Genomic DNA, 27,114 nt, shown 5'->3' on the forward strand with positions numbered 1-27,114 from the left:
CCCCCCGACCTTGGATCTTTACTTTTGTCCCACACAAGGCTACTAGGAACCCTTACTCCTGTTCCATTCCACTGATCTCCTTTTCTATTTCTTAGTACAAGATAGTAACTTTGATCATTGCTGCCAGTAAAAGATCTCATGCTGCTACATCGCCTCCTTTTACATTTTTTCATTAATTCCTTTAATATTCTTTATTTTTTAATACTTTTTTACTTTAATACTCTCATTCTTCGAAATGAACTTTGTTCTTATTTTCTGTAATTTAATAAAATGATTTTTTTGGTCATTTAATTGAGATGGCGTTGAATGTGTAGATTAGTTCATATAGGTTTGTCATTTTAATTATGTTGGCTCTGCCCACCCATGGACAGTGATTATTTCACTACTATTTAAATCTGACTTTATGTACATGAGAAGTGTTTTCTAATTATGTTCATGTAGTTGCTGAGTATGTTTTGACAGGTTTGTGCTCATGTATTTTGTCCTATTTATGGTTCTTGTAGGACTTGGTGGGTGAGATTTAGAAAGGGTGATGATTTGTGCGGGTTTATTTCATAACCTACTACTTTGCCCTACATTTAGTCTTTTATAACGTGAACTTTGAACTGCTGGAAGCCTTATCCAAAAGGGGGGCGGAATCCAGGCCTCCAGGGCTGACATTCTATTTGGGGAAGATGCCCCCGAGTCCTGGGAAGTGAGAGCCCTTTCCTGGCACCTCCAAGGAGGCGGATGCCAGGGTCACCTGGGAGTGTCCAGGTCTCGCCAATAGCCAGCTGCAGCCTGCCCTCTGGTCCAAGGTTCTGTCACCCAAGGGCCATGGGGTGGGTGGGGTCAGAGGGTAAGTGACCCGAAAAAGATCTGGGGGCTCCAGTGGACCTGAGAAGGAAACGGAAAGAGGTGGCTTCCTCTTTGGCTCCATAGGAGGAAGAACTTCTGGACAGAGCCGCTGGCCATGAGGGGCCTGGTGGGGATGGATGCCCTGTGGCTCCCTCTCTGGCCTTCAAAGGGCTTCTGCCCTCAGGAAGGAGTCACAATGAGAGACTCAGCGAAGCCCCCCATGGCGCCCCCTCGCCTCCCCTCCCCAACCCTCCCTGGGGAAGGGGGAGGGGCAGGGGCGGCTGGGCGGGCATTCCAAGTCCCCGTTGCTGGGGGAAAGAGGCCTCCTGGGACCCTCCAAGCCCTGCCTGGGCTGCTGCAGAGCAGGAAGGACCTGCGGCTAAGGGGCCCCATGTGGCGTGGCAGGGCCAGGAGTCCAGGCAGCTCAGGGGCGGCCCAGAAGTGGGGGAAGTCAGCCGGAAGTGAAGATGGGGGGGGGAGCGGAGGGGGGACAGCCTGGGGCTCCCTGCCCCCGCTCTGTCTGTGCATTGTGGAAGGACTGGGGCTGAGAGCAGCTGGGAGGGGGAGGTCTTGGGTTCCAGTCCAGTCCCAGACCCTGGCCCAGCCTGATGGAGACCCGCACCCAGGACCCTCCTTGGCTTTTCTGTGGGACTCATGACAAGCCTTATAAGGCCGGGAACTCCTGGGGTCCCCCAGAGCCCAGGTGGGGGCTCCCCTCAGCCTCACTGCTATGGGGAAAACTGAGGACCTGCCACGGCCTCTGGGGGGGGAATTCCCATTTTCCAGATGAGGATGCTGAGGCCTACCAAGGACTCCCTCCCCCAGAGCTGGCAGGAATCCGCCCGCAGACTTGGGGTTCTTGTCAGGCATCGGGATGCCCCTCCAAGCGCTGGCCCTCTGGCCTCCCCTGCAGCTCTCCTGACCCTTCCCCAGCCCATGGAAGGGCCCCGAGAGGCAATGATGCTCTGTAAGTGGTGCTAGCAAAGACGCATCAATCCTGGAGGTCTGCAGGGAGGCAGCCCCTCCCCCCCAGTCTGAAGACAACACGCCCCACCCCACCCCACAGTCTTCTGGGGCTGCCATCAGCCACGTTACCAATTCGAATCCTCCCCAACTTCCTGCAGCGTGCTCCCCCGAACCCTGAACCACACAACAGACTCAGAAAGGCTGGGAGGGCCCTGAACTCAGAGCCACAGCCCATCTCTGGAAGGATCTGGGGGTCACAGTGAGGGAGGAGACGAGCCCCCCTTGGAGATCCCACCTACGGCCAGCAGGACTCTCCAGCTAGCGGAAGCCCTGGGTTCTGGGCCGCCCCATCACCTCACTCCTCTCGGGCTCAGTTTTCTCCTCTGTCAATGGGTATAACGATAATGCTGCCTCCCCTCAAAGGCAGAGAGCGCGTGTGGGAAGTGGCTGCCTTTAGCTGGGGACCCTCCAGAACCCATTGATGTCAAATAAATGAATCAATTATTGGCCTTTGAGACGAGCCCTGAAGGATGGACGGGTGTCGGGGTCCCTGAGATTCTGCCCACTAGACAGCAGAGGGAGCGTCTGTGCTGACCGCCTGATAGCCAAAAAAGGGCCCCAAACTCCAGGCTTCTCCCTCATTTCTGGCTGAGGTTGGGGAAGGACATGAAGAATGAGCCTACCAAGGGGCAGAGAGCTAGCTCTGGAGACCAGAGGTCCTGGGTTCAAAACTGACCTCAAACACTTCCTAGCTGCATGAGCTTGGGCAAGTCACTTTGCCCCCAGTGTGGCTCTTATTCATGCCTGGGCTTCTAACTCGAGGTTCAGAGAGGGACGGGGCCCCGCTTCCCATTGCACAGCTAGAGCATGGCCCCAGCGGGCATCGTGGCGCCTCTTTTCTAAAATGAGAGGGCTTCTTTTTAAGTTCAATGTTGTTTTCAGTCAATGACAATCTTTTTCTGGCTCCCCCAAACCCCACCTCCAAACAAACTTCCCCACACTGGATGTGTGAGACAAGCAGCATGCCTGGATCTGCACCCGGAACCAGGAGGGAGAGGAAAGAGTGAGGGAGCTTTGCCCCAAAGTATTGGGATGAGTGATGAGACCAGGCAGGATGACAGATACTGAAAGACAAAGATCTGCCAGAGCCACCTGGTGATCCTAGAAGCACTAGGGAGCCCCTAAAGGGTCTTGAGCAGGGGAGTGCCATTGCCAGACCTGTGCTCACGAAGATTTGGGGAGTTTGTGAGATGGATGAGAGATGTGTCTGGGACAGCAAACTGTATGGTAATAGTCTGGGTGAGAGGTCCAGAGGGCTAGAACTATAAGGGAGGAAACTGAGGTACTCTAGAATCTACAGATCCCGGATCTGCACCGAAGACACTTGGGGAGCTAGAAGCACTTTATTTTTTTACTGAGAAACCATTCCTTGCTTCCTCCTCCTTCTTGAAGCTCTGGCATCCTCAATGGCCATTCTCCAGCCTGGAGAGCTATGGCCCCCACCCTCCACTCACCCCTTTTCAAGCCATCCTGCGGACACCCCTGTGCTCACCTTCTACTCATCTGCGCCCACTACTGACTGTCAGAGCTAAGCCCCAGGCAAGCTGCTCCTCATGCTCCACTCACTGCCTTCTCTGTCCCTTTTCCCTTTCATAGTCAAATTACTAGGAAAAGCCATCTACACTCATTGCCTCCTCCTGGGCAATGTGGCTCCTCAGCCGATCCTCTCACCCGAAACTGCTCTCCCCAAAGTTTTCTGTCTTAGAATACATGCTAAGTATTGGTTCCAAAGCAGAAGAATGGTGGGAAGGGTTGGGCAACGGCAGTCAAGTGACTTGCCCAGGGTCACTCAGCTATGAAGTGTCTAAGGCCCCATTTGAACCCAGAACTTCCTGTCTCTGGGTCTAGCTCTCTATCCATGAAGCCACTCAGCTTCCCCTCCATAACCTCTATGGCCTTTTCTCCATCCTTATCTCCCTGACCCTCTGGGTAGCATCTGTTGACTCCCCTCTGTGCCTAGACATAGGCTTCTTCTGGCTCTCTGGTGGCCCTTCTTGGCCCCTCTGCTGGCTCATCCTCCTTGAACTGCCTGCTCTCGGAGGGCTGACTTCTCTCTGTCCTGTGGCCCCAGGGCTCCACACTTCTGTGCTGAGCAAGCTCTGCAGATTCTTCCACCCACCCCGCCCCAAGAGAACCCCTCAGCCCTCCCGTGGTCCTGTGGGGGCCACCATCCTCCTCCCAGGCGCCCGGGGCCACTCGGTCCCTTTGCTTGACCAGAATCTGCCTTCCATGTCTGTCCACCCCCTCGGCTCCCACCTGGGACACGTCCTGCCTGATGCATGCGCTCCCTCAGCCCAGCTTGTCTTTGGAAGAGCTGACCATTTTCCTGCAGCCCGACCCAAAGACGGAGCCTGGGAAAGCAGAGGAGCTTTGCAGCCCCGGTCAGGGAGGGGGCTGAGACGGCTGCCCTTAGGCCATGGATTCTGAATCCGAAGATGCAAACCCACAGCCTTCCCAGCCCATCCTGGGCAGACAGACCCGCAGCAGCCAGGGCAGCAAGCCCGGGATGAGGAGGAGGGTCTGCACCGGGCAGGGCAGTCACACAGCTCTCTTGGAGCCCCTCCGTTACCCCTGAGAGCTGAGGGAGAAAGTGCTGGCTTTGGGTGGCTGCACAAAGAGGCGGGGCATGCAAAGAGGGGAGCGGAGCAGCACCTTGTGTGCTGGCTGTGCACTCTTGCCACCCGGGGTGAAATCAACAGAGGTGAAACCCACAAGAGCTGAAATTGACTAGAGGTGAAATGGGCAAGGCCAGGGCGAGACGAGGGCAACCCTGGGGCTGTGCAAGGCCAGGAGATAAAGAGCCGCGGGGGAGCCTGGGAGGAGGCAGGGCGTGGGGGAGCCGGGCTTTGGAGAAAGATCCCGAATGCTGTGGATCGCTATCCAGCTTCTGCCCCAAGAGTGTTTTGGCTGGGGAAATCGCGGCTCCGAGCCTGAAGGAAAAGGGGGCGGGAAGCGTCTCCAGGGTCTGTGCTGCTGGGACCCTCCTGAGAAGAGAGCGGAGCCCCCGCGGGGCCCCCCATGGCCTGGAGGAAAACCACACGGGGGCGGGGGGCGTGGTTACAGGTCCAGGTCTGGACACTTGCCAGCTGTGTGACCCTGGGAAAGTCACCTAACCCGACACCCAACCCAGCTCTGGGTGACTTCGCCGGGCAGTCCTCGCGTTCTTTTCCACGCGAACGCCGCGCCTTCCTTCCATCCCTCCCTCCGCAAACTTTAGGAAGCTACAGAAACTCCAGTCTCTGGGGAGTGGGGGGGGGTGGCCCCCCCAAACATAAAGGCACCAACTCCCGGGGATCCGAGAATGGGAGATCTGGGGCCTCCGGGCTCATCTCCTCCCACCCCCAGGGAGGAGAAGCCAGACCCGGCCAAGGGCTGGACTGGAACTCGGCTCCTCGGCCTCCCCCTGCCCACGGACAGAACTCGGGCTTGCCCGGGACAAAAAATGGAAGCTGGCCGGCTTGGGGGACGTTTAAACAATCTTTAAAAGGAAGCCCCAGGGCAGCAGGTCGATGAAAAGCAGGTGCCTGAGCCTCAGGATCCCGGAGGGCTTCCTGGGGGAGGTAGCAGCTTCCACAGGAAGAGGGGGAGGGGGCTCCTTTCCGACCACGGAAGGGCTGGGGGGAGGGGGACCCAGGCCCCGTGTGGCCCACAACTTTGCCGTCAGCCTCCCACGCTCTGGGTTGGCCGTGTCCCTCTCCAGCCCATTGGGCGGATGAGGAGACTGAGGCAAGCAGGCAGCGGCGACCTGTCCAGGTAACTCCGCCTGGCTGATGAGGAAGCCGAGGCCCCAGTGAGTGGGTCAGAGTCCCTGGCCACTGACCCTCTCAAAGAGCCCAGAGTGCCTGTCCTGGAGAGGGCTCCGGGGAGGTTGGGGAGCTGAGTTCGAGGGTGGGCAGAGGAGCAGCCGGGTCCTGCTGGGCCCCGGACAGCCGGAGATGCTGCCCCAAAGGCCCAGGGAAGCCAGAGGGGACCTTGTCCAGGGCAAGGGACACAGCCTGGGCAAACGCACAGAAGCTGGAACTTTGAGCCAATGCGTCTTCCTGGACCCGGTCTCTCTTCAGAACCCCGAGCTGCTCGTGTGGGGCCAAGACAGAAGGGCAGGGAGGCCTGGGCAGTGGGGGAAAGGACTCATCCAGGGTCACTTGGTTCACATTCGAACCCAGGACCTGCTGCGTCCAGGCCTGGCTCTCCGGGCATCTAAAACGTCTTGCTTTAAAAACTCCCGGAGGCGGAGACAAAGCCTCCCTTCCTGGGGGTGTCCAGGGGGCAGCTCCCTTTGAGAAGAGACAGCCGCCCTACCGAGGATCGCGCGCCCTGGCGCGGCCGTTCCCCTTGACTCAATATCGCCTCCGCCGCCGGCATCCCCGGGCTCTGCCTCAGTTTCCCCTGGCCGGGATGTCCCGGGAGCCCGGGGTGGCCGCCCCCCGCCCCCCCTTCCAGGATTCCAAAGTCCTCCCCCGCCCCGCCCCGCCGGACTGCCCAGAGCGGCGGCCACATCCGGCGGGAGGGGAAGGGCTTTGTCCTCCGCAATTTACAAATGTAAGGTGCGATCGTTATCCGGCCCATTGGGGAAGCCCGGAGGGGAGGCCAGGAAGCGGCCGGAGCCGGCGCTCCCGAGGGGGGAGGGGAGGGAGAGGCCTTGGACCGAGGGGGAAACTGAGGCTCCCGGGAGGTCCCCGGAGCCTCGGTGGACCTCCTATGAGAACGCAGGACGGGCCGGGACGGCCAGGCGCCCCCCGGGCTCTCTGCCCCTCTTTATCCCCATCTGACAGCCGAAGAGACTGAGGCTGGGAAGGGAAGGCGCGTGCCCAGGCTCCCGATCCCGCAGCCGCCGGACCCCGCACTCGGGGCTCGGGGTGGGCGATGGCGCGTGCCGGGCTTCCTCCCCTCCCCCTCCAGCCTCCCGGCCCCCCGTTTGTGGGGGAGGATTTGGTTTACAAAAGGGGCCTTTGCCAGACAAAGGGATTCCTTCCCTGGCCCGGGGCCCCTCCAGAATTTCAAATCAGCCCATTGACCCAGGCGGCCTCCGAGGGCTCCGGGTGTGATTCCGGGAGAGGCCGGGGCTCGGCGTCCCGCTGGGCCCCGCCACTCTCCCGGGGGCTTCCCGGTGCCCCCAGACCGAGGCTGCAGGCTCCCCCTTCTTCTACAGGGGACTTGGCCAGGGTATCTAGGCAGTGGCCAGCCTCCAGCGGGACTTGAACTCGGACCTTCCTCAGGCCAAACTGCGCTTTGTCCCCCGGGAAGTTCTCTGGACCTCTACTGGGCAGAGCTTTAATCGGGGATTAAAGAGGGGCTTGGTGCTGGGCGCTGCCGGTTCCGGTGTGGCCTCGGTCTCATCCCAGCTGTGAGACCCTGGGCAAGTCACTGATCCGCCGGCCCGCCGCTGGGCCCAGAAACGGGCTGCGTGGACAGGGCGTGCGGGGCAGCCCTTGGGCACGGGGCAATGCCAGGAGCCCGGGACAGGGCAGACCCCAGCGGGGACGACGTCGCGCGGGGGTCTCTCCTCCCCCAGACCCCTGGCACTGTGATTTCGGGCTGGGGGAGGAAGCCGGGAGGCCTGGCTCGGAGTTAGCCTCGGCTGGGCTGGAGAAGCTTTCTTGGGGCTTGGGGAATGCCTGGCTGGTCCAGCGGGGTCCGGGGGCTCCGCCTGGGCCAATACTGGGCCGGGGAGAAGGCGGCGGGAGCAGCAGGAAGGGCCTCTTTTCCTGAGCGGTAAACTGAGGCTTACCCTCCCCCCCAGCGCAGAAATCCCAGGGGCAGGGCGGGGGTACCACTAGGAGGAGGCCAGGGGACTGCGCAGGCGGGGGAGGGCGCTCCTGGCGTCGCGCAGTCCCCACTCCCCGCCAGGGGTCGCCTCGTACCGAGGAAAGCGGTAGCGGGCCCTCATTGCCCCGCAGTGATGGCTGGACGGACGCTGCTGCTGCGGCTGTAGCTGCTGCTGCCCCCCGCCCCCAGGGAGGGCCGCGGAGGCTCCTTAGCACCGCCCGGGCCATGCAAAGCGCCCCCCGAGCGGCCGCGGTCATTGCACGGCGCGGCCCCCCTTGCAGGCCCGGGGGAGAGGGCCCCCTGGGCCCCCGAGTCTGCGGGGCAGCCCCGGGCCGGGGGCTGTGGCAGCCGCAGCAGCAGCAGAAGAAAGGCCCCGGGGCTTTTGGCGCCAAAGGCTGCTGGCGCCTCCCCGGCCTTTATGCAAATGAGGGGCCGGATCCTGGCTTGCTCCGCCCCCGCCCCGCCCCCGCCCCGCCGCGCTCCCGGCCCCCTCCCCCTCCGGGTGTGTCAGAATTTGGGGCTTAAGAATATCCCGGCGCAGCGCGGCGCCGCAGTCCGTGACAGGAGGGCGGCGGAGGCGGCGGAGCGGGCCGCAGGGAGGGAGGAAGGGCCGCCCAGGCTGCTGCTGCTGCCGCTACTGCTGCAGCTGCCGCCGCTGCCGCTGCCGCCGCCGCCGCCGCCGTCGCCGCCGCTGCTGCTTCTGCTGCTGCCGCCGCCGCCGCCCCCGCCGCTGCCCAGGCTGCATAGGAGCCTCCGGCGCTGCGGCTGCCTCTGCGGCTGCCTCTGCCGCTGCTTCTGCCCCGCGCCTGTGCCCGCTCCCTGCTGCCGCCACCGGCTGGAGGTAAGGGGGCCGCCGAGGAGCTCCGCGCTCCGACCCCGCCTGCAGCCCCCGGGGCGCGGAGGGAGCGCGGCTGCGGCCGTCTGCCCGGGCCCGAGGGGGGAAGCGCCTTCCTAGAACCCAGGACCGGGGCACGGAGCACGGAGCCGAGAGCGGCCGCCTGGGAGGACCCTTGGGGCGGGAGAGCGCGGGGTACTAGAGCGGGGAGACCTCGGAACCCGGAGCGCCGGAGGCGACCTTCCAACCCGCCCCCTCAGGCGGAGAGCCGGCGGGGGGGCCCTAGGGCGAGCCCCCAGCCGCGAGCGGGGCGGGGCGGGGGTGCGTGCGGGCTTGTTGTTGTTGTGGTGGTGGCTGGGGGGGCTCGGACCCTCCCCTTCCCCTCCCCTCCCCTCCTCCGCGGGGCGGGCTCCGGGCGGGCGCACAAAGCGAAGGGCCGGGCAGGGTTCGAGCCCGGTGGGCGGCAGCCTCAGCGCCCGCCTCTCCGTGTGCCCCCAGGCGCTCCCTCCCCGCGCTCCGTCCGTGGCTCCCGCACTCCCTCCCCGCCGCCGCCACCATGCCGGTGGGCGCCGCCGCGGCCCCCAAGAACCCGGACCTGGAGTTCGCGTCGCTGCAGCCCTGCTTCTACCCGGACGAGGACGACTTCTACGCGGGCGGCCCGGACGCGGCGCCCCCCGGGGAGGACATCTGGAAGAAGTTCGAGCTGCTGCCCACGCCGCCGCTGTCCCCCAGCCGCGCCGGCCCCGGCGGCGGCCCCGGCGGGCTGCCCAGCCCCGCGGCCGCCTGGCCCGGGGGCGGCGAGCCCCCCGACTGGGCGTCTGAGCTGCTGCTGCTGCCGCCGCCCGAGGCCGAGCCGTGGGGCACCCCGGGGGGCCTGGCGCACGCGGCCTGGGGCGAGGCGAACCTCAGCGCCTTCGTGCTGCGGGACTGCATGTGGAGCGGCTTCTCCGCGCGGGAGAAGCTCGAGCGGGCCGTCACGGAGAAGCTGCAGGCGGGTCCCCGGGGGGCCAAGGCCTCCGTCACCGCCTCCGCGCAGCCCGCCAGGGCTGCTGCTGTCGCGCCCTCCGGGGCCCCCGAGCTGTGCAACCCCGCCTCCGAGTGCGTGGACCCGGCCGTGGTCTTCCCCTTCCCGGTGACCCAGCGCCAAGCTGCCCCCTCCCCCGCGGGGGTGTCGGGGGGCGCCAGGCAGCACCCCCGGGGCTCTGGGGGAGACACCAGGACCAACAGCTGCTCCGGGGACGACACCCTGAGCGACTCAGGTAAGACCCGCCGGCCCCCCTCCCCCCAGGCACGCCCGAGGGGCCCCCCAAAAGGGACAGCGTGGGGGCGGGGTTCGGAGGAGGGGAAGGCCCCCCAGACACAGCCCCGCGGTGGGGACCCTTTAGTGCCCACAGGAGGCGCTTCCTCCCAACAGCTGCCTTCTTGGCAGGGGCCCAGGCCGGGCAAGGGGGCTCCCGCACCGTCCTAGCCTCCGAGGGAGCTGTCTGTCTGCCTGGCGTGACCCTCCCCCATGCCCAAAGCCTGCAGCCTTGGCTTCCTCACTGGTCCCCCGGACCCTCAGGCTCTTCCCCGGGCCTCCTGCCTCCTTTTCTCAGTCCTCAGACCCTCAGCGCAGCATCCTGCGGGGTGCCTCCCTGCAGGCACTGGGGGCCAAGTGACTAGTCCAGGGTCACCCAGCCAGGAAAAGTCCAGGCTGGCTTGGAACCCAGGACTTCCTGCCTTCGGGCAGCCCCAACATGTGGGGGCACATTTAGAGGCCTTTGCAGCCAAGGGAGCAAGACTAGAGGGCTTCCCGGAAGAGGGGCCCAGGCCAAGCCTGTCCACTGGCCCCACCCGGCTGCAGCTTTGGCTTCAGGGCTTCCTGCTCAAACTGTGTCAGCTCTGTCTGTCTGTCTGTCTTTGTCTGCCTGTTTGTCTGTCTGTCTCTGCCTGCCTACCTGTTTGTTGTGTCTGCCTGCGTCTGTGTGTCTGTCTGTGTTTGTCTATCTGTGTCTGTGTCTCTGTCTGCCTGTCTGTCTGTCTGTATCTCTGTGTTTGCCTGTGTCTGTCTGTCTGTCTGTCTGTCTGTCTGTCTGTCTGTCTGTCTGTCTGTCTGTCTGTGTCTGTCTCTGTCTGTCTATCTGCCTTTCTGTCTCCGTGTCTGCCTGCGTCTGTGTGTCTGTCTGTGTTTGTCTATCTGTGTCTATGTCTCTCTGTCTGTCTGTCTGCCTGTTTGTGTCTGTGTCTATCTGGTTCTGTCTATCTCTGTGTTTGCCTGTCTCTGTCTGTCTGTCTGTCTGTCTGTCTGTCTGTATCTCTGTGTTTGCCTGTCTCTGTCTGTCTGTCTGTGTCTCTGTCTCTCTGTCTCTCTGTCTGCCTGTTTGTGTCTGTGTCTATCTGGTTCTGTCTATTTCTGTGTTTGCCTGTCTCTGTCTGTCTGTCTGTCTGTCTGTGTCTGTCTCTGTCTGTCTGTCTATCTGCCTTTCTGTCTCCGTGTGTGCCTGTGTCTGTCTGTCTGCCTGTTTGTGTCTGTGTCTGTCTATCTGGTTCTGTCTGTCTGTGTTTGTCTGTGTTTGCCTGTCTCTGTCTGTGTCTGTCTGTCTGCCTGTGTCTGTCTCTGTGTTTGCCTCTCTGTCTGTCTGTCTGTCTGTCTGTCTGTCTCTGCCTTTCGGTCTCCATGTCTGTCTGTCTGTCTCTGTCTGTGTTTGTCTGTCTGTCTGTGTCTATCTCTGTCTGTCTGCCTGTGTCTGTCTTTCTGTGTGTGTCTGTCTGTCTGTGTTTGTCTGTCTGCCTGTGTCTGTCTGTCTCTATTGTCTGCCTGTGTCTATCTGTCTGTCTCTGTTGTCTGCCTGTGTCTATCTGTCTGTCTCTGTGTCTGTGTGTCTGTCTGTCTCTGTGTCTGTGTGTCTCTCTGTGTCTGTCTGTCTCTGTCTGCCTGCCTGTCTGTCTGTCTATGTGTCTGTCTGTCTCTGTTTGTCTGTGTGTCTGTCAGTCTCTGCCTGTCTGTCTGTCTCTGTTGTCTGCCTGTGTATCTGTCTGTCTCTGTGTGTATCTGTCTGTGTGTCTGTCTCTGTCTGCCTGTCTCTGTCTGTGTGTCTGCCTGTCTCTGTTGTCTGCCTGTGTCTATCTGCCTGTCTCTCTCTGTCTGTCTCTGTCTGTCTGCCTGTCTGTGTGTCTGTCTGTCTCTGTGTTTGTGTGTCTGTCTGTCTCTGCCTGTCTCTCTGTCTCTGTTGTCTGCCTGTGTCTGTCTGTTTGTATGTGTGTCTGTCTGTCTCTGCCTGTCTGTCTGTCTCTGTTGTCTGCCTGTGTCTATCTGTCTGTCTCTGTGTGTATCTGTCTCTGTGTCTGTCTGTGTGTCTGTCTCTGTTTGTCTGTGTGTCTGCCTGTCTCTGTCTGTGTGTCTCTGTTGTCTGCCTGTGTCTGTCTGTCTCTGTCTCTGTCTCGGTGTGTCTTTCTGTCTCTGCCTGTCTCTCTTGTCTGCCTGTGCCTATGTGTCTGTCTCTGTGTGTTTCTGTCTGTGTGTCTGTCTGTGTGTCTGTCTCTGTCTGTCTCTGTCTCTCTCTGCCTGTCTCTCTCTGTGTGTCTGCCTGTCTCTGTGCTTCTGTCTGTCTCTGTGTGTCTGTGTCTGTCTTTGTCTGTGTGTCTGTGTGTCTCTGCCTGTCTCTCTCTGTGTGTCTGTCTGTCTCTCTCTGCCTGTCTCTCTCTGTGTGTCTGTCTGCCTGTCTCTGTCTTGTCTGTCTCTGTGTTTGTCTGTGTGTCTGTTTCTGCCTGTCTCTCTCTGTGTGTCTGTCTGTCTCTGCCTGTCTCTCTGTGTGTCTGTCTGTCTCTCTCTGCCTGTCTCTCTCTGTGTGTCTGTCTGCCTGTCTCTGTCTGCCTGTCCCTGTGCGTCTGTCTCTCTCTGTGTCTGTCTGTCTCTGTCTCTGTGTTTGTCTGTGTGTCTGTCTCTGCCTGTCTCTCTGTGTCTGTCTGTCTGCCTGTCTCTGTCTTTGTGTCTCTCTGTCTCTGTCTGCCTGTCTCTCTGTGTGTCTGTCTGTCTCTCTCTGCCTGTCTCTCTCTGTGTCTGTCTGCCTGTCTCTGTGCGTCTGTCTGTCTCTGTGTCTCTGTCTCTGTTTGTCTGTGTGTCTGTCTGTCTCTGCCTGTCTCTCTGTGTCTGTCTGTCTGCCTGTCTCTGTCTTTGTGTCTCTCTGTCTCTGTCTGCCTGTCTCTGTGCGTCTGTCTCTCTCTGTCTCTGCCTGTCTCTGTGTTTGTCTGTCTCTCTCTGCCTGTCTCTCTCTGTGTCTGTCTGCCTGTCTCTGTCTGCCTGTCTCTGTGCGTCTGTCTGTCTCTGTGTCTGTCTGTCTCCGTCTCTGTCTGTGTGTCTGTCTGTCTCTGCCTGTCTCTGTGGGTCTCCCCCGCCCCCATACTCGGGGTCTTGTGCACAGCCTTTGGGGCCCCCCTTGTCTCCCCCCTTTGCCCCCCACCCCCAGGTCAGGTGACTGACTCTGACTTTGTCTCTTCAAGATGATGAAGAGGAGGAGGAGGAGGAGGAGGAAGAGGAGGAGGAGGAGGAGGAGGAGATCGACGTGGTGACGGTGGAGAAGCGCCGCGCGGCGGCCTCCAGCAGCCCCAAGGCGGTCACCACGTTCACCATCACGGTGCGCCCCAAGAGCGCGCGGGCGCCCCCGCCCCCGCCGGCGGAGGCGGCCCCCAAGCGCTGCGCGCCCATCCACCAGCAGCACAACTACGCGGCGCCGTCGCCCTACGCCGAGAGCGAGGACGCGCCCCCCCCGAAGAGGCCGCGGGCGTCCGAGGCGCCCCCGCGGCCCCCCCGCGGCGCGCCGGCCCCGCCGCCCAAGGCCAAGAGCGCCAGCCCGCGGCACTCCGACTCGGAGGACAGCGAGCGGCGGCGCAACCACAACATCCTGGAGCGGCAGCGGCGCAACGACCTGCGCTCGAGCTTCCTGACGCTGCGCGACCACGTGCCCGAGCTGGTGCGCAACGACAAGGCGGCCAAGGTGGTGATCCTGAAGAAGGCCACCGAGTACGTGCGCGCCCTGCAGGCCGACGAGCAGCGGCTGCAGCTCGAGAAGAAGCGGCTCATCGCCAAGCAGGAGCAGCTGCTGCGCAAGATGGAGCACGTGCGGACTTGCTAGGCCGCCGCCGCCCCGCCGCCGCCACTTTGCACACTTTGAGGGTTCCGGAAAAGGGTGGACATGAAGAATGTTTCACTGTCACACGCGGCGGGCGGGGCACGGACACACGGACCGGACAGACGGCCGCCCCGCCCCGCCCCGCCCTGGTGCTCCTCCTGTACAGATTCCGCTTTGCCTTGGCCGGCGCGGCGCGGCGAGGAGCACGTCCGGCCTGTCCCGCCGCCGCCACATTTGATACTTCTATTTTCGTACGAAAATGAGTTGTGAGAGGGCCGAGCGCGCCGAGGGACGCCCGACCGCGCCCGGCCCCGCGTCTCCAGGGCTGCCCCAGGAGCGCTTAAAATACCTCATCTGTGGAAATAAAGTCACTGAACGCGCCGCCGCCTCCTCGCTTGCTTCTGGGAGCATCCTCGGGGGCCCGCCCCCCCGCTCTGCCGGGCCGTGGAGTCTTAGGTAGTGAGCTCCCCGGCAGGCGCGGGGAACCCACATTCAAGGCAGGAATGGCAGGGAAACACCCGGAACGATCCGCCTTCGGCGGGAAGCCCAGGCCGGAGGGGCCGGGAGGGACCTGGGAAGGGGGTGGATGGGTTTGGGGGACCCCAGGAAGGCGGCGGCCCCCGAGAGCGGACGTCCCCCCCAGTGGGACCAGGTTCCAGCGCCCGCCTGCCCACCTTACCTCGGCCGAGTCACTGAAGCTCTGGGCCTCTGTTTCCCCATCCCGGCGCCCAGGAGGGGGCCCTTCTGTCCCCCGGGGCAGCCCCGACCCAGAAGCATGGGGGGGGGAGGGGGAGGGGAGGCCCCAGACTCCCTGGGTGGAAGCCTTCTCCAGGATAATGGGCCTCCCCTGTTTGGAAAGCCTCCGTCTGGGTCTCAAGGAAGATAGCGACTGGGGGGGCCCCAGTGGTTCTCTGCGGTGATCTGGGGAGGCCGAGGGCTCCGTCCTGGTCCCCAAACCCGGCGTCTTCTGGAATCTGAATCGGCCGCTCCCAGGGCTGCTCAGGGGCCTCACCCCTTCCCGGCGCTCTCTTAGGAGCCCGACAGCCTCCCACATTCTCTGTGGCTCTGCGGGCTGGACAAAGCCTGAAGGTCCCGGAGCACGGTCCGGGCATGCTGGGGAGATCGGGGAGCCGGGGCGCCCGACGAGGTAGTCACAAAGCCAAAGAAGCTCGGGATGGCTCTGCGGGGGCGCTGGCTGGGCACCCACGGAACCGCCTCCAAACAAAGGCCCTTCAGAGCTCCCGGCCTCCTCGGGGTGCCGGTCTAGGATGGAAGGAGCCTCGAGGGCACACGCTGGGCATTGGGTTCCCGCAGCCTCCCCAAAGGTTGGGAATTGGGGAGGGAACCCCAGACACATCCGAGGGAGATGGAGGAGACCTCATCTGGGGAAGGCCCAGCCTCTGCCTAGAAAGCCCTCCGCTGAGGGGGAGCTCACTACCTCCCAAGGCAGCTTGGGGTGGAGAGCATCTCTGCCCCCTGCTTTGGGAGATGCTGAGATCCTGGGGATGGAGACTGAGGCATCCAGCCAAAGGGACAGACAGCTCAGTTCAACGACCATTCGTCAATGGAGGACTGACAGTGCTGTATTTGAATTCAGAGGACCTGAGTTCGAGTGCAATGCTTCCTACCTTGGATGAGGCAGTTTTGTAAAATGGAAGAATTGGACGGAAGATGCTCGGTGAGTTCTCCTTCAGCTCTGAAATCTGCTCCTGCGCTCCCTCCTCGTTTGTCTCATCCCAGCCTCCACCCTGGACCACAGCCTCTGCCTCCTTCGCTCCTACCTTGGGCCGCTGAGCAGAGCTGCGGGATGCCACCCGAGCGAGCTGCCTGGCTACAGGGCGAATTCCAGCAGCTGGCGAGGCCGTCCTTCCATCCTCCCTCACGGCTCCCCGAACTCCTCCCAAGAAGCTCCTGCAGACCTTTGCTCGTCTCCTCCAGCCTCCCCAAAGGTGCCCTTTGCCAGCCCCCTCTGCCTCGCCCCATCCCTTCCCTGCTGCCCCCTGGTCACGCCTCTCTCGAAGCGGCCCTTCCCCGCCGCCTTCACAGGCTCCCGTCTTGCCCAGCCTGAAGACGCCTTCCACAGTCTGCCCTTCCCTCCGTCCGGGACCCCGAGCCTCCCTTTCTCAGCCCAACCCCTGGGCAGAGCCGAGGTCACGGCCTCCTCCTGGCACTCCTCAGCCCTGGATCGTCCGGGACCAGCAGAGCCCCGACTCTGGCGTGTCTGGGACGCTGCCCAGCGCCCGGCTGTCCTCTCTGCCCCTGCCTCTTCCCCTTTCTCCGGACCCCGTCCCTGCCGCGTCACGCCAACCACTCCAGCCCTGCCCAGCCTCCGCCTCCTGGCCGTGGCCCCCCGAGGGTCCGTCTCCTCCGGCCTCTCCACCCACTGCCGCCCTCTTGGTCCATCCTCGCCACCTCCCGGCTTCAGGTCTCTGGCAGCGAGGTGGCGCCGTGGGTGGGACGCTGGGCCTCCACTCTGGCCTCGGATGCTGACTCGCCGCAGGGCCCTGTGCAAGTCACTTCTGTGCTCCTCTGTGGCATGCCAGGGAGAAGGAAATGGCCAGCCGAGAAAGCCCCGGAATGGGTGTCACCAGGAGCGCGGCGAGCTCGGCCGGGCTCCTGCCCCTCAGGGAATTCCCGGCCTCTGTGCCTCGAGGCTTGCCTGGAACCGCCCCCTCTGGTCTCGGTGCCCTTCAGGGGGCCCCAGTTTGTCTTTCTAGCTTTACCTTCTTCCCCATCCAGAACCCTGGGACCACGTGGCCAAACTGGCCGTCTCGATGTCTCCCACACGCAGTGTTCCCTCTTCTGTGGCCGTGCATTTGCACTGGCCTCCCCCATGCCTGAACCCCCCTCTGTCCTCACCTCCATCCCCTAGAATCCCTCTCTTCCTTTACAAAGAAGTTCGAGTGCCACCTCCTCCAGGAAGCCTTCCTGATGTCCACCTGCTTCTTTCCTCCCTCCCTCCAAGAGTGATTCATTGTGGGGATCCCCAGGCCAGCAATAGCAGGGCTTCGGTAAGTTCTTGTCTACCGACCTGGTGATGCAGACATCCCTTCTCAGCCTCCTCCATCCGTCCTGGAATGCTCGCATCATTGCGTCTTGAAGGGGGTCCTGGCTAGGACTGGGGGGGGGGCCGGTTTGAGGTCCTCTGGTCAGTTGTGTCTCTGAGGCTGCCACGGTGCCCCCTTTTCCCCTCCTCTCCAGGGTCTCCACTGGAATCCCAGCGCCACATACTGGGATCGTGTGGGGGTGAGTATGGCCATCCGCTGGAAGCGTGGGGAATGTCTGGCCCCCTGGACTGTGGGGGACCCCTCCTTGCTCCAGGAAGCCCCTGGCAGGGTTTTCACTTGTCCGCAGCCTGGTCTGGGCTCGAGGGCACTCCTGACTCTGCCCAGACCTTAATCTCTCTTTCTAACCCTTTGTCTGACACATCCTTTTCTCCCCTCCCAGACAGTGGTGAGGTGACTGGAGACCGATTTGCCCACCTTTGGCTATTTCCTGCATTTTAGGGATGGAGGTCAGGTATGGCCTCCTTTCTGGGGGCCTCTAGGACCAGGGGTCAGCCCTTGGCGGAGAGCCCCTCCTTCAGAGTTAGAGGCTGGACTGCTGTCTCTTCTGTTAAAGGGCTCTGGGATGGGGAAGGCCTTTTGGATTGTTTTTCTTTTAAACTCTCACCTTCTGTCTTAGAATTAATATTGTATATTGGTTCCAGGGCAGAAGAGCAGTAAAGGCTAGGCAATGGGGGTTAAGTGACTTGCTCAGGGTCACACAGCTGGGCAGTGTCTGAGGCCACATTTGAATCCGGGATCTCCCATCTCTAGGCCTGGCTCTCCATCCACTGAGCCATCCAGCTGCCCCTGGATTGTTTTAAAGGAAAGCCCCAGGTTCTATGTTACAAATAAGCCTTCTTGGGAAAGAAACAAGTCTTCTACTATCACTCCTACCAGCTCTGAGTAGATAGTGTGTACTAGAACATCAGAGCTCTGATGAACCTGAGAAAAGAGATCGGGATGTCAGGCCTGGGGGGTGGGGCTTAGAACAGGGGATGTCAGGGCTGGGAGGGGGCTTAGAACAGGGGATGTCAGAGCCAGGTCCGCAATCCCATCTCTATTATCTGTGTTTGCATTCCAACTTTTCTCTCCCAGACTCAGCTCCATGACATCAGGAGCCACACCGTGGTTATTTTGGCGCCCCAGTTGGGGCTATCTTCTGTTATGTTCTAATTGCTTAATAAAATGTTCATTGAGTGACTGAATCTCCTAACTTTACAGTGGAGGAGACTGAGTCTCAGGGGCAGGGAGTGGCTCGCCCAAGGTCACAGAGCCTAGGATGGAAATCGAGGCCTTTCTCCCCATGTTTTTTTCGATCTTTCTTGGCCATAATTGCCTGGACTATATGAAATGCTTTCAGTGAATGAGACATTGAAATTCTTAATGGGATCTCTGCACCTGGGAAATGGCTGCCTGGGGTGTGTGAACCAATAGCATGGAGGCTGGGAGCCGGCACATTCTTCCCCCCCCCAAAAAAAAAAGCTAGGCTGGGCTTGGTATGGCCTTCCCCGAGTATGTAAGCTGTTAAATGAGGCAGCAAATTCTCCATCACCACCAGCACAAATTATTAAACACACTCTCTTTTCCCCAGAAATGTGGTTAATAAAAAGATCATTAAAATACAGACTGGTGGGACTTGGGGGAGACCTGGCCCAGAGGCTTTCCACCCTGGCCGACAAAGTTATCGTATAGCTCCCTTAAAGGGTCTTCCTGCTCCTCCCATCTCCTCTCCTGGCTTCTGCCAATGGCTTCTCCCTGGCTCCTGCCCCATACCAGGAGTGTGAGTGTGCCTGGGTACCTCTGACAGAGGAACAAAGAGTCTCTGAATAGGAGGTGGACCTAGGACAGAGAACAAAAATGCCCTGGTTCGAAAGAGCCTTAGGACCTAGAACAGAGAATGCCAGAGTTGAAGGAATTTGGGATGATCCAGCTTTCCCGTTTTACAGATGAAGAAACCGAGGCTAGCAAAGGAAAATTACTTGTTCAAGATCAGGAGGCAAGTAAATGCTTGTATTATCTCCCTCACCAGGAAGGATTTGCTGAGAATTACAGGTCATTCAATGTCCATCATTGCCTGGACATCGAAAGAGAGCTGAATGTGGAGTTGGAGGACATGGCTTAGCTCCTGGTTCTGCCCCTTACTGCTGGTGGGATCTGGGGGGGGGGCAGGTGGGTGGGCACCTGCCTTCTCTGGGCCTCTGTCCCCTCCTCAGTGAAATGCACCCCAGATTGTTTGGGAATGAATACCAGCTGACTCTTACAAAGGAAAAGTGTCCTAAGAAGATGACTGGAATACCAGAGGAGTCTCCTGAACCCTTGGGCCCACTCTAGGCCACCTCACTCTGTGAGGGGCCCGAAGCTGCAAGCCAATTCAGCATGCTGGGCCTCCATCCCATCCCTCCCAGATTGGGTCCAGCAAGTTCCTTAGTGGACTCGGCTGCTGCAGACTTGAGTACGGACTCTGATGCCCAGTCTTCTGCTGGGGCTCTCTTAAGGCTCGCTCTTCTGACCTTTCAGAGCCTGCCAGTTTGAATCCTTGCCAATGCTCCACCCCATAGGGCCAGAAGCAGAGCAGAGCCCGGGGTCCATGGCTTCATGTAAACCTCAGTGAGGAGGAGAATGCCGACTCTTTCCTGATGTGTGTCTATCTGTGTTTGTGCCTGTGTCGTCTGTGTCCGTCTGTGTCTGTCTGTGCCTGTGTATGTCTGTGTCTGTGCCTGTGTATGTCTGTGTCCGTCTGTGTCTGTCTGTGTCTGTGTCTGTGCCTGTGTCTGTGCCTGTGTCTGTGTTTGTGTCCGTCTGTGTCTGTGTCCGTGTCCGTCTGTGTCTGTGTCTGTGCCTGTGTATGTCTGTGCCTGTGCCTGTGTCTGTGCCTGTCTCTGTCCGTCTGTGTCTGTGTCTGTCTGTGTCCATCTGTGTCTGTGTCCGTCTGTGTCTGTGTCTGTGTCCATCTGTGTCTGTGTCTCTGTCTGTGCCTGTCTGTGCCCGTCTGTGCCTGTATCTGTCTGTGTCTGTGCTTCTGTGTCTGTCTGTGCCTGTGTCTGTGTCTGTGCCTGTCTGTGTCCATCTTTGTCTGTCTATCTGTGTCTGTCTGTGTCCGTCTGTGTCTGTGCCTGTGTCTGTGCCTGTGTCTGTCTGTGTCTGTGCCTGTGTATGTCTGTGTCCGTCTGTGTCTGTCTGTGCCTGTGTCCGTCTGTGTCTGTGCCTGTGTCTGTCTGTGTCTGTGCCTGTGTCCGTCTGTGTCTGTGTCCGTGTCCGTCTGTGTCTGTGTCTGTGCCTGTGTATGTCTGTGCCTGTGCCTGTGTCTGTGCCTGTCTCTGTCCGTCTGTGTCTGTGTCTGTCTGTGTCCATCTGTGTCTGTGTCCGTCTGTGTCTGTGTCCGTCTGTGTCTGTGTCTATGTCTGTGTCTGTGCCTGTATCTGTCTGTGTCTGTGCCTGTCTGTGCCCGTCTGTGCCTGTATCTGTCTGTGTCTGTGCTTCTGTGTCTGTCTGTGCCTGTGTCTGTGTCTGTGCCTGTGCCTGTCTGTGTCCATCTTTGTCTATCTGTGTCTGTCTGTGTCTGTGCCTGTGCCTGTGTCTGTGTCTGTGCCTGTGTCTGTCTGTGTCTGTGTCTGTGCCTGTCTGTGTCCGTCTGTGTCTGTGTCCGTCTGTCTGTCTATCTGTGTCCGTCTGTGTCTGCGTCTGTGTCTGTCTGTGTCTGTGTCTGTGCCTGTGCTTCTGTGTCTGTCTGTGCCTGTGTCTGTGTCCATCTGTGTCTGTGCCTGTCTGTGTCCGTCTGTGTCTGTGTCCGTCTGTGTCTGTGTCTGTCCGTCTGTGTCTGTCTGTGCCTGTGTATGTCTGTGTCCATCTGTATCTGTGTCTGTCTGTGCCTGTGTCCGTCTGTGTCTGTGTCTGTCTGTGTCTGTGTCTGTCTGTCCGTGTCTGTGTCTGTCTGTGTCTGTGCCTGTCTGTGTCTGTGTCCGTCTCCGTCTGTGTTTGTGTCTGTCTGTGTCTGTCTGTCCATGTCTGTGTCTGTCTGTGTCTGTGCCTGTCTGTGTCTGTGTCTGTGTCCGTCTCTGTCTGTGTCTGTCTGTGTCCATCTGTGTCTGTGTCTGTGTCTGTCTGTGCCTGTCTGTGTCTGTGCCTGTGTCCGTCTGTGCCTGTGACTGTCTGTCTGTGTCCGTCTGTGTCTGTGTCTATCTGTGTCTGTGCCTGTGTCTGTCTGTGTCCGTCTCTGTCTTTGTCTGTCTGTGTCTGTGTCCATCTGTGTCTGTATCTGTCTGTGTCTGTCTATCTGTGTCTGTGACTGTCCGTGTCTGTGCCTGTGTCCGTCTGTGCCTGTGACTGTCTGTCTGTGTCCGTCTGTGTCTGTGTCTATCTGTGTCTGTGCCTGTGTCTGTCTGTGTCCGTCTCTGTCTGTGTCTGTCTGTGTCTGTGTCTATCTGTGTCTGTCTGTGTCCGTCTGTGTCTGTGTCTGTCTGTGTCCATCTGTGTCTGTGCCTGTGTCTGTCTGTGCCTGTCTGTGTCCATCTGTGTCTGTGTCCGTCTGTGTCTGTGTCTATCTGTGTCCGTCTGTGTCTGTGTCTGTGCCTGTCTGTGTCTGTGCCTGTGTCTCGTCTGTTTCTGTCTCCTTCCTCTCCCTGTCTGTCTGTCTCTCCTGTCTCTGTTTCTGTCTGTCTGTCTCTCCTGACTCTGTTTCTCCCTCCTTATCTCTCTGCTTCTCTCTCTTCTCTGTCTCTCCCTCCCTCTCTCTCTCCTGTCTGTTTCTGTCTGTCGGTCTCTCTTTCCTTCTCTGTCTCTGTCTCTGTGTCTGTCCGTCTCTCCTTCCTTCCCCAGGCAGAGGGGGGTTTGCTCTTCTGTAGAGACCCAGATGGGGCTCAGCTGTCGCTCCAGCACTCTACTGGCCCAGCAGAGAAGCGGGAGGATGTCCACTGGCCCCTCCAGGGGGGAGCAGGAGCCTCTGCCCCACCGCATCCCGCCCTTGCAGGTCCGGCTGGCCAGCCCGAGTGGCGTGGCACCAGAGCCGGCCTCCAAGCGTGTGTCCAGGGACATTTTCCGAGGCTGCGTGCCAGAGCCCTTCGAGAGTGGTCGGAGCGATGGTCCGGGATGGGGAGGTGGAGGCCGGGGCGGGTGGTAAGGCTGCCCTTGGCCTTTCCGGGTGGCCGTGATCCTGGCATCGGTGCCAGCCTGTGAAGCGGCTCTGGAGGTGCCCGCCCTCCGGCTGCTCTTCTCAGCCCAGGCGCTGACGGGCCCCGGAGTGGCGGCGTGTTGGAAGAGGAGGAGGAGGAAGGCTTGGTGTGTCCGCGGCTGCGCTGTGTTCCTGCTACAAACCCTATTTCATTGGACCCTCACGACCAGCCTGGGAAGGGGCGCTGTTACACACCCATTTTACAGTGAAAGAAACTGAGGCAAGCCGAGGCTAAATGACTCGCCGCGAGTGTCTGAGGCTAGGCTGGAGTCTCGGGCGGCCGGGCACGGACCCATTTTCACCTGCTCCCTCCCCAGGAGAAGGTGTGCCTTGAGGGCAGGAGGGTTTCTCCAGCTGCCTCTGTTTCCCCAGGGCGCAGTGACGCCTTTGGGACAGTCGGGCTTCTCGGCCGGCCATTCGTCTCCTCCGGACGCTTCTCCTTTCCACACTCGTCCGGCCGCCTCCACAGGGCTGTGCTCTGCCCTTTGGGGCCAAGCAGAGGGCGGCGAGGACGACCCTTCCTCAGTTTCTCCATCTGTAGAATGGGGGAGGCCCCTTTCGGCCCAGCCGTCAGCGTTCCGGGGGCTCCTCAGCCACCCCGATGGGCTGTGTCCGGGGCGGCCCCCCAACGGCGAGTCCGTCCCCCGCGTCGTCCCCGAGAGGAAGCCGTTTGGGAGCCTGCGGACGCTGCCCGCCAGCCCCGGCCAGATTCTCAAGAGCGGCAGGACCAGACCCGCCGGGACTTGGGGGGGGGGGCGGGCATCGGCCAGCATCCGGGGTCCCGGGCTTTGCAGAAGCCGACAGGCTGGAGAAATGAGCATCGCCCAAGGGGCAGCCCATCCCGGTGGAGTCGCAGGCAGCAGCGCCTTTGGAGAGCCCGGAATCCCTCCACTGAGGGCGCTGTCTGCTCTAAGAGTGCAAGCACGCACACGTGTGCACGCACAGTACACACACCCACATGCACACGTGTGCACACACAGTACACACAACCACATGCACATGTGTGCACACACGTGCACACCCACATGCACACACACGTGCACACCCACGTGCACACACGTGCACACACACGTGCACACACACACACACTCCCCAGATCACCGGAGCCTTGATTAAGAACAAAGGCCATGGGGTCCAAGGGAGGCCCGCGAGGCTCCGAGGCGCCATCTTCTCCCCGTGCAGACGCCCCCCGATTCCGGGGCCTCGGGATCCTTGCGGAGCAGCCTCGGGGCCCATCCCTGGGCGCCTCCGATCCTGGCTTCCAGGGAAGCAGAGGCAGGAGGTCAGACGGGCTCGGAGGGCCTGTTGTGCCTCCTTTCATGCCCTGGTCCTGATCCCGGGCCCGGAGGAAGGGTAGGGCTGGGGGGCCCGCCGGGGGCGCTTTTGAGTCCTCCTGGGCTAACGGAAGAGGCCGCACAGCCTCCTCTCCGCTCCGCGCTGTCTGCCCGAGAGCTCACGACCCGCCTCCCGAGCCCGGAGAAGCAGCCGGGCCTCCTCTTGCCCGGCTCTCCCGGCCGGGCCGTGCAGCGAGGCTGGGTTTCGGCCGGATGGCCGGGGCTTCGGAGGCGGCCCCGAGGGAAGGGCTGGAGCCCCGGCCTCGGCCCCCAGAGGACGCTGCGGGAAGGCGCCGGCCTCCAGCCATGCCCACGTCCAGGAGGAGGTGATGGCGGCCGGGCGGGTGGGGAAGGCCGCTGGCGACGGGCAGGCTCGGAGGACGCTCTCAGCCCCGGGAGGAGGCCCCCCGCCACGTCCCTCGTGTGCGCAGGCCGCACGGCCGGGCCCTGCTCTGGAGGCTGCTCGGATCGGGGAAGCCAATTATCGCGAGGCCGTTCCTTTGGGATGGAGGATTGTGGGAAATGCCCAACGGCTCCAGCATCAGCGACGGCGCCTGTTCATGCTGTGACGGAGGTGCTGGGTCGGCAGCAGGCCTGCGCCAAGTCCTGGACAAACCGCGAAGGAGGCGACGGGACCTGCGCAGGGTCTCCCAGCGGGCCAGTGGCCCGATGGGAACTGAGGGCTTCCTGAATTCTTTGCAGGCTCTGAGGAGTCTCGCGTTCCCGTCCACTGACTAATCGGCAAGGATTCATCGGGCGCCGATTCTGTGCCGTGAAGTGGGCTTGGAACGGGGGAGCCAGAGAAGAAACCAAGCCGCCATTCCTGTGTTCTAAAGCGGCCCAAGGAGGCGCGGCAGCCCTTTTCAGAAGAGGAAACCCAGAGCCTCCAAGCCACGTGGGAGAACGCCCCGAGTATGAAGAAACGAAAGGGAGGCGCTTTAGGGTTGGCCCCCAAAGGACAGTGGCAAGGCGGGACCTCGGCTGGCGTGGTATTGCCCAGTTAAGGGAGCACACGCTTGAGGAAGGCATTTCGTGCTGCCGTATGGGGGGGCTCATCTCCTAGACCCCAGAGGTCCGAGATGAAGGGAGCCCGCTGTAACCCCCAAACCCTTGGAGGGCTCTCTTTGTGGTGGCCAAAACCTGGAAACAAAGGGGGTGCCCCACGCTCGGGGATTGGCTGAACAAGTGACGTTCCAGGAAGGGAAGGAAACGATGTGGGGCTGTAAGGAAGGTGAAGGGGACGACCTGGAGAAGCCAGAAGAGACTCATGTGCACGGATTCAGAGTGAAGGGAGCAGAACCAGCTGAAGGATTCGGGCCCTGCCGTACAGCATTGTAAAAACAAGCCCCCGGGAAAGCCTGAAGAACTCCCCCCAATGCGAGGCGAGGACCAGCAGCCCCACTCCAACATTCGAAGGAGACAAGAAAGGCCGTCTCATGATGGGGCGCCAAAGGGAGGAGAAGGCGGACGCTTGTGAAGGAAAACATCATCGGCCCGGAGGGTCAGTTGGAGGAAGCAGATGAGGAACGAAAGCCTCCCGGAGGAAAAGAAGAGCGACTGCCACGGCGAGAAAATGACCGGCTGGACGCAAAATGGCTCCCGGGGAAGAGAAGCGAGACGTATTTATTCTGCTTGGCTCCAGATTGGGAAACTGAGAGCCAGAGGAGGGAGAGCCAGCGTGGAAACCCGAAGCAGCCAGAATGGGGGACGGCTCCCTTCCTGGAGGTCTTCAAGCAGACCCGGCGCCACCAGGTATCCCGTAGAGTGAGATCCAGCCTTCCCACCCCCGTCCTCTGACCCAAGGTCCTTTGCAGCTCCCGCATGCCTGGCTCTCGGTTCTCAGGGCCGTCCCGTTTCTTTTTGGGGGCTGGGTGGGATGAGAGGAAGGGCTCCCTGGAAAGCAAAGGGAGGCTTAAAGGGGAGAATGGAGACCCAGAGCCCGTGGAGAGAGCCCTGGGCTAGCAGCCCCTTCTGGTGCCCAGCGTGCCTGAGAACACGAGCTCAGTGATGTGACTGCACGGCTCACTGGGGAGCCAGACTAGAACTGAGGTTTCATTATATCCCCCCATCCCGCCTCTCTTGTGAAATCCCCCTTTGTGTTGTTCGTTGAGTGACCCCAGGGGAGCCCCTTCTCTCCTTGCCTCAACTCGATCGTCTGTCAAAAGGGAGGAGGGAGAGATGGGCCAGACCGTCCCTGAGGGATCTTCCAGCCCGAATCTTGGACGGCCCATTGGCCAGTGATTGGGGAAGGGCTCGGGTTCTGGGCTCCCTCCGCCCTCCGCGGCTGGCTGGCTCCTCTCTCCTCCCTGGGGGGCCTGCGAGGTCCAGGCTGGTGTCCGGGCCAGGAAGGTGGGGGCTGGGTGTGGTGGGCGCCTTTCACCAGCGTCTGACATGCTGGATGGGAGCCTCATTGTTCAGCTTCCCGTCTCCATGGCAACCGGAGCAGCTGCTCCCTTCTGGCCTGTCTCTTGTCTCCGCCGGCAGCCCCATCCGTCCAGTGTGCTCCGCTAGCTAATCACCCTCCTGCTGCCTGCCCGTGGTGGCCCGCCAGCCTGCGCGAGAGACTGTTTACTAACATCAGCCACATGGCTCCTCTAGCCCACGCCTCTGCCCAAAATGTGTCAGGCCCAGGCGATGCGCAGGCACCGAGCCAGCCTGTCTGCAGCCTGCTGAGGAAGCTGGCGGCCAGGGTGCCGGGGCGGGCCCAGAGCTGAGCTCCTTCTCCCTGGGGCCCCGGGACAGCGGAGCGAGCCTGGATGGCTGCAACAGCCAGCAGACCCTGCCTGCCTCTCTCCCTCCTCCCCCCTTCCTTCCTCTCTTCCTCTCTCCTTCCTTCCTCTCTTCCCTCCCTCCTTCCTTCCTCCCTCTCTCCTTCCTTCCTCCTTTCACCTTCCTTCCTTCCTTCCTTCCTTCCTTCCTTCCTCCCTCCCTTCCTCCCTTCCTCCCTTCCTCCCTTCCTCCCTCCCTCCCTCCCTCCCTCCCTCCCTTCCTCCCTTCCTTCCTCCCTCCCTCCCTCCCTCCCTCCCTCCCTCCCTCCCTCCCTTCCTCCCTCCCTCCCTCCCTCCCTCCCTTCCTTCCTTCCTTCCTTCCTTCCTTCCTTCCTTCCTTCCTTCCTTCCTTCCTTCCTTCCTCCCTCCCTCCTTCCCTCTCTCCCTCCTTCCTTCCTCTCTTCCCTCCCTCCTTCCTTCCTCCCTCCATCCTTCCTTCCTTCCTCCCTCCCTTCCTCCCTCCCTTCCCCCTCTCTCCTTCCTCCCATTCCAGAGATAAAAAGACAAAAACAAGACAGTTCTTGCTCTCAGGGAGTTTGCATTTTGCTGGGGAGGGGGAGGGGCCACTCCATTTACACAGTCAATAGCAATAAACAGCAATTTTGAAAGGAGGGACGAGGAGGATATGAGCAACTGAGGGCCTGGGAGAGGCCTCATGAGCTTCACTGAGCGAAGCCTTGATGGAAGCTAGAGGTTTGAGGAGGCAGAGAGGAGGGAAGGGCCCTCTAGCCATGGGGACCAGCCCGGGCAAAGGCAGGGAGGTGGGAGGTGGAATGCTATAAACAGAGCTCACGAAGTACTCCAGCTTGGCTAAAACCTAGACTCTGCACTGGGGAGGGATGTATAGTAAGCCAAGAAGGGCAGAAGGGAGCCCCTGGACCTTCTTGAGTGGGGTGGTGACAGGCTGTGCTATCCCAGGACTGGGGAGTTGCCAAACACAAGGCAGCCAACCGTACCCCAAAAGGATTCTTATTGCAACATCCCCAGCAAACAGCAGGACCATAGGCTGGAATGGCGGCCCGGCCGGATGCCTACTGGAGGAATATCATTTTAGCACAGGGCTGGACTAGGGTGGTGGTGAGTGTTGAGGAGATGAGGCTGAGCCTCCATGTCTTTCTGGGGAGGGGAAGAGCCCCCAGCTTGGAGTCAGAGGGCTTGGGCTCCTGTACCTAGTCTGGGCTTTCCTCTCGGGGTAACCCTATTGGGCCCAGGCCCTCCCTCCCTCA

The 27,114-nt window shown here is 60.9% G+C and overlaps 1 protein-coding gene across 2 annotated transcripts; it reads left to right on the plus strand.

The window, feature by feature from the left end:
- Positions 1–8,118: 8,118 nt before the first annotated feature.
- Positions 8,119–17,819, plus strand: MYCN (MYCN proto-oncogene, bHLH transcription factor). 2 transcript variants are annotated; one of them, XR_008915929.1, is made up of 4 exons: positions 8,119–8,470; positions 8,963–9,723; positions 12,944–16,583; positions 16,774–17,819. XR_008915929.1 is itself a non-coding variant. In XM_056814788.1 (3 exons), exons 2-3 carry the CDS (start codon positions 9,021–9,023, stop codon positions 13,573–13,575), a joined length of 1,335 nt encoding a protein of 444 aa, XP_056670766.1. In that variant the 5' UTR covers positions 8,119–8,470; positions 8,963–9,020; the 3' UTR covers positions 13,576–17,819. The 2 variants fall into 2 exon arrangements, 1 of the variants encoding a protein (XP_056670766.1); XM_056814788.1 differs by having other exon boundaries at positions 12,944–17,819.
- Positions 17,820–27,114: the final 9,295 nt, after the last annotated feature.

Source organism: Monodelphis domestica, chromosome 1 (genome assembly GCF_027887165.1).
Source record: "Monodelphis domestica isolate mMonDom1 chromosome 1, mMonDom1.pri, whole genome shotgun sequence".
NCBI classification, from domain to species: domain Eukaryota; kingdom Metazoa; phylum Chordata; class Mammalia; order Didelphimorphia; family Didelphidae; genus Monodelphis; species Monodelphis domestica.

Excerpts from the sequence above, each read along its gene's own strand:
- MYCN (XM_056814788.1), top strand. The coding sequence starts at position 9,021 with ATGCCGGTGGGCGCCGCCGCGGCCCCCAAGAACCCGGACCTGGAGTTC. Across the intron at positions 9,724-12,943 it reads CGACACCCTGAGCGACTCAG|ATGATGAAGAGGAGGAGGAG; the intron begins GTAAGACCCGCC and ends TGTCTCTTCAAG.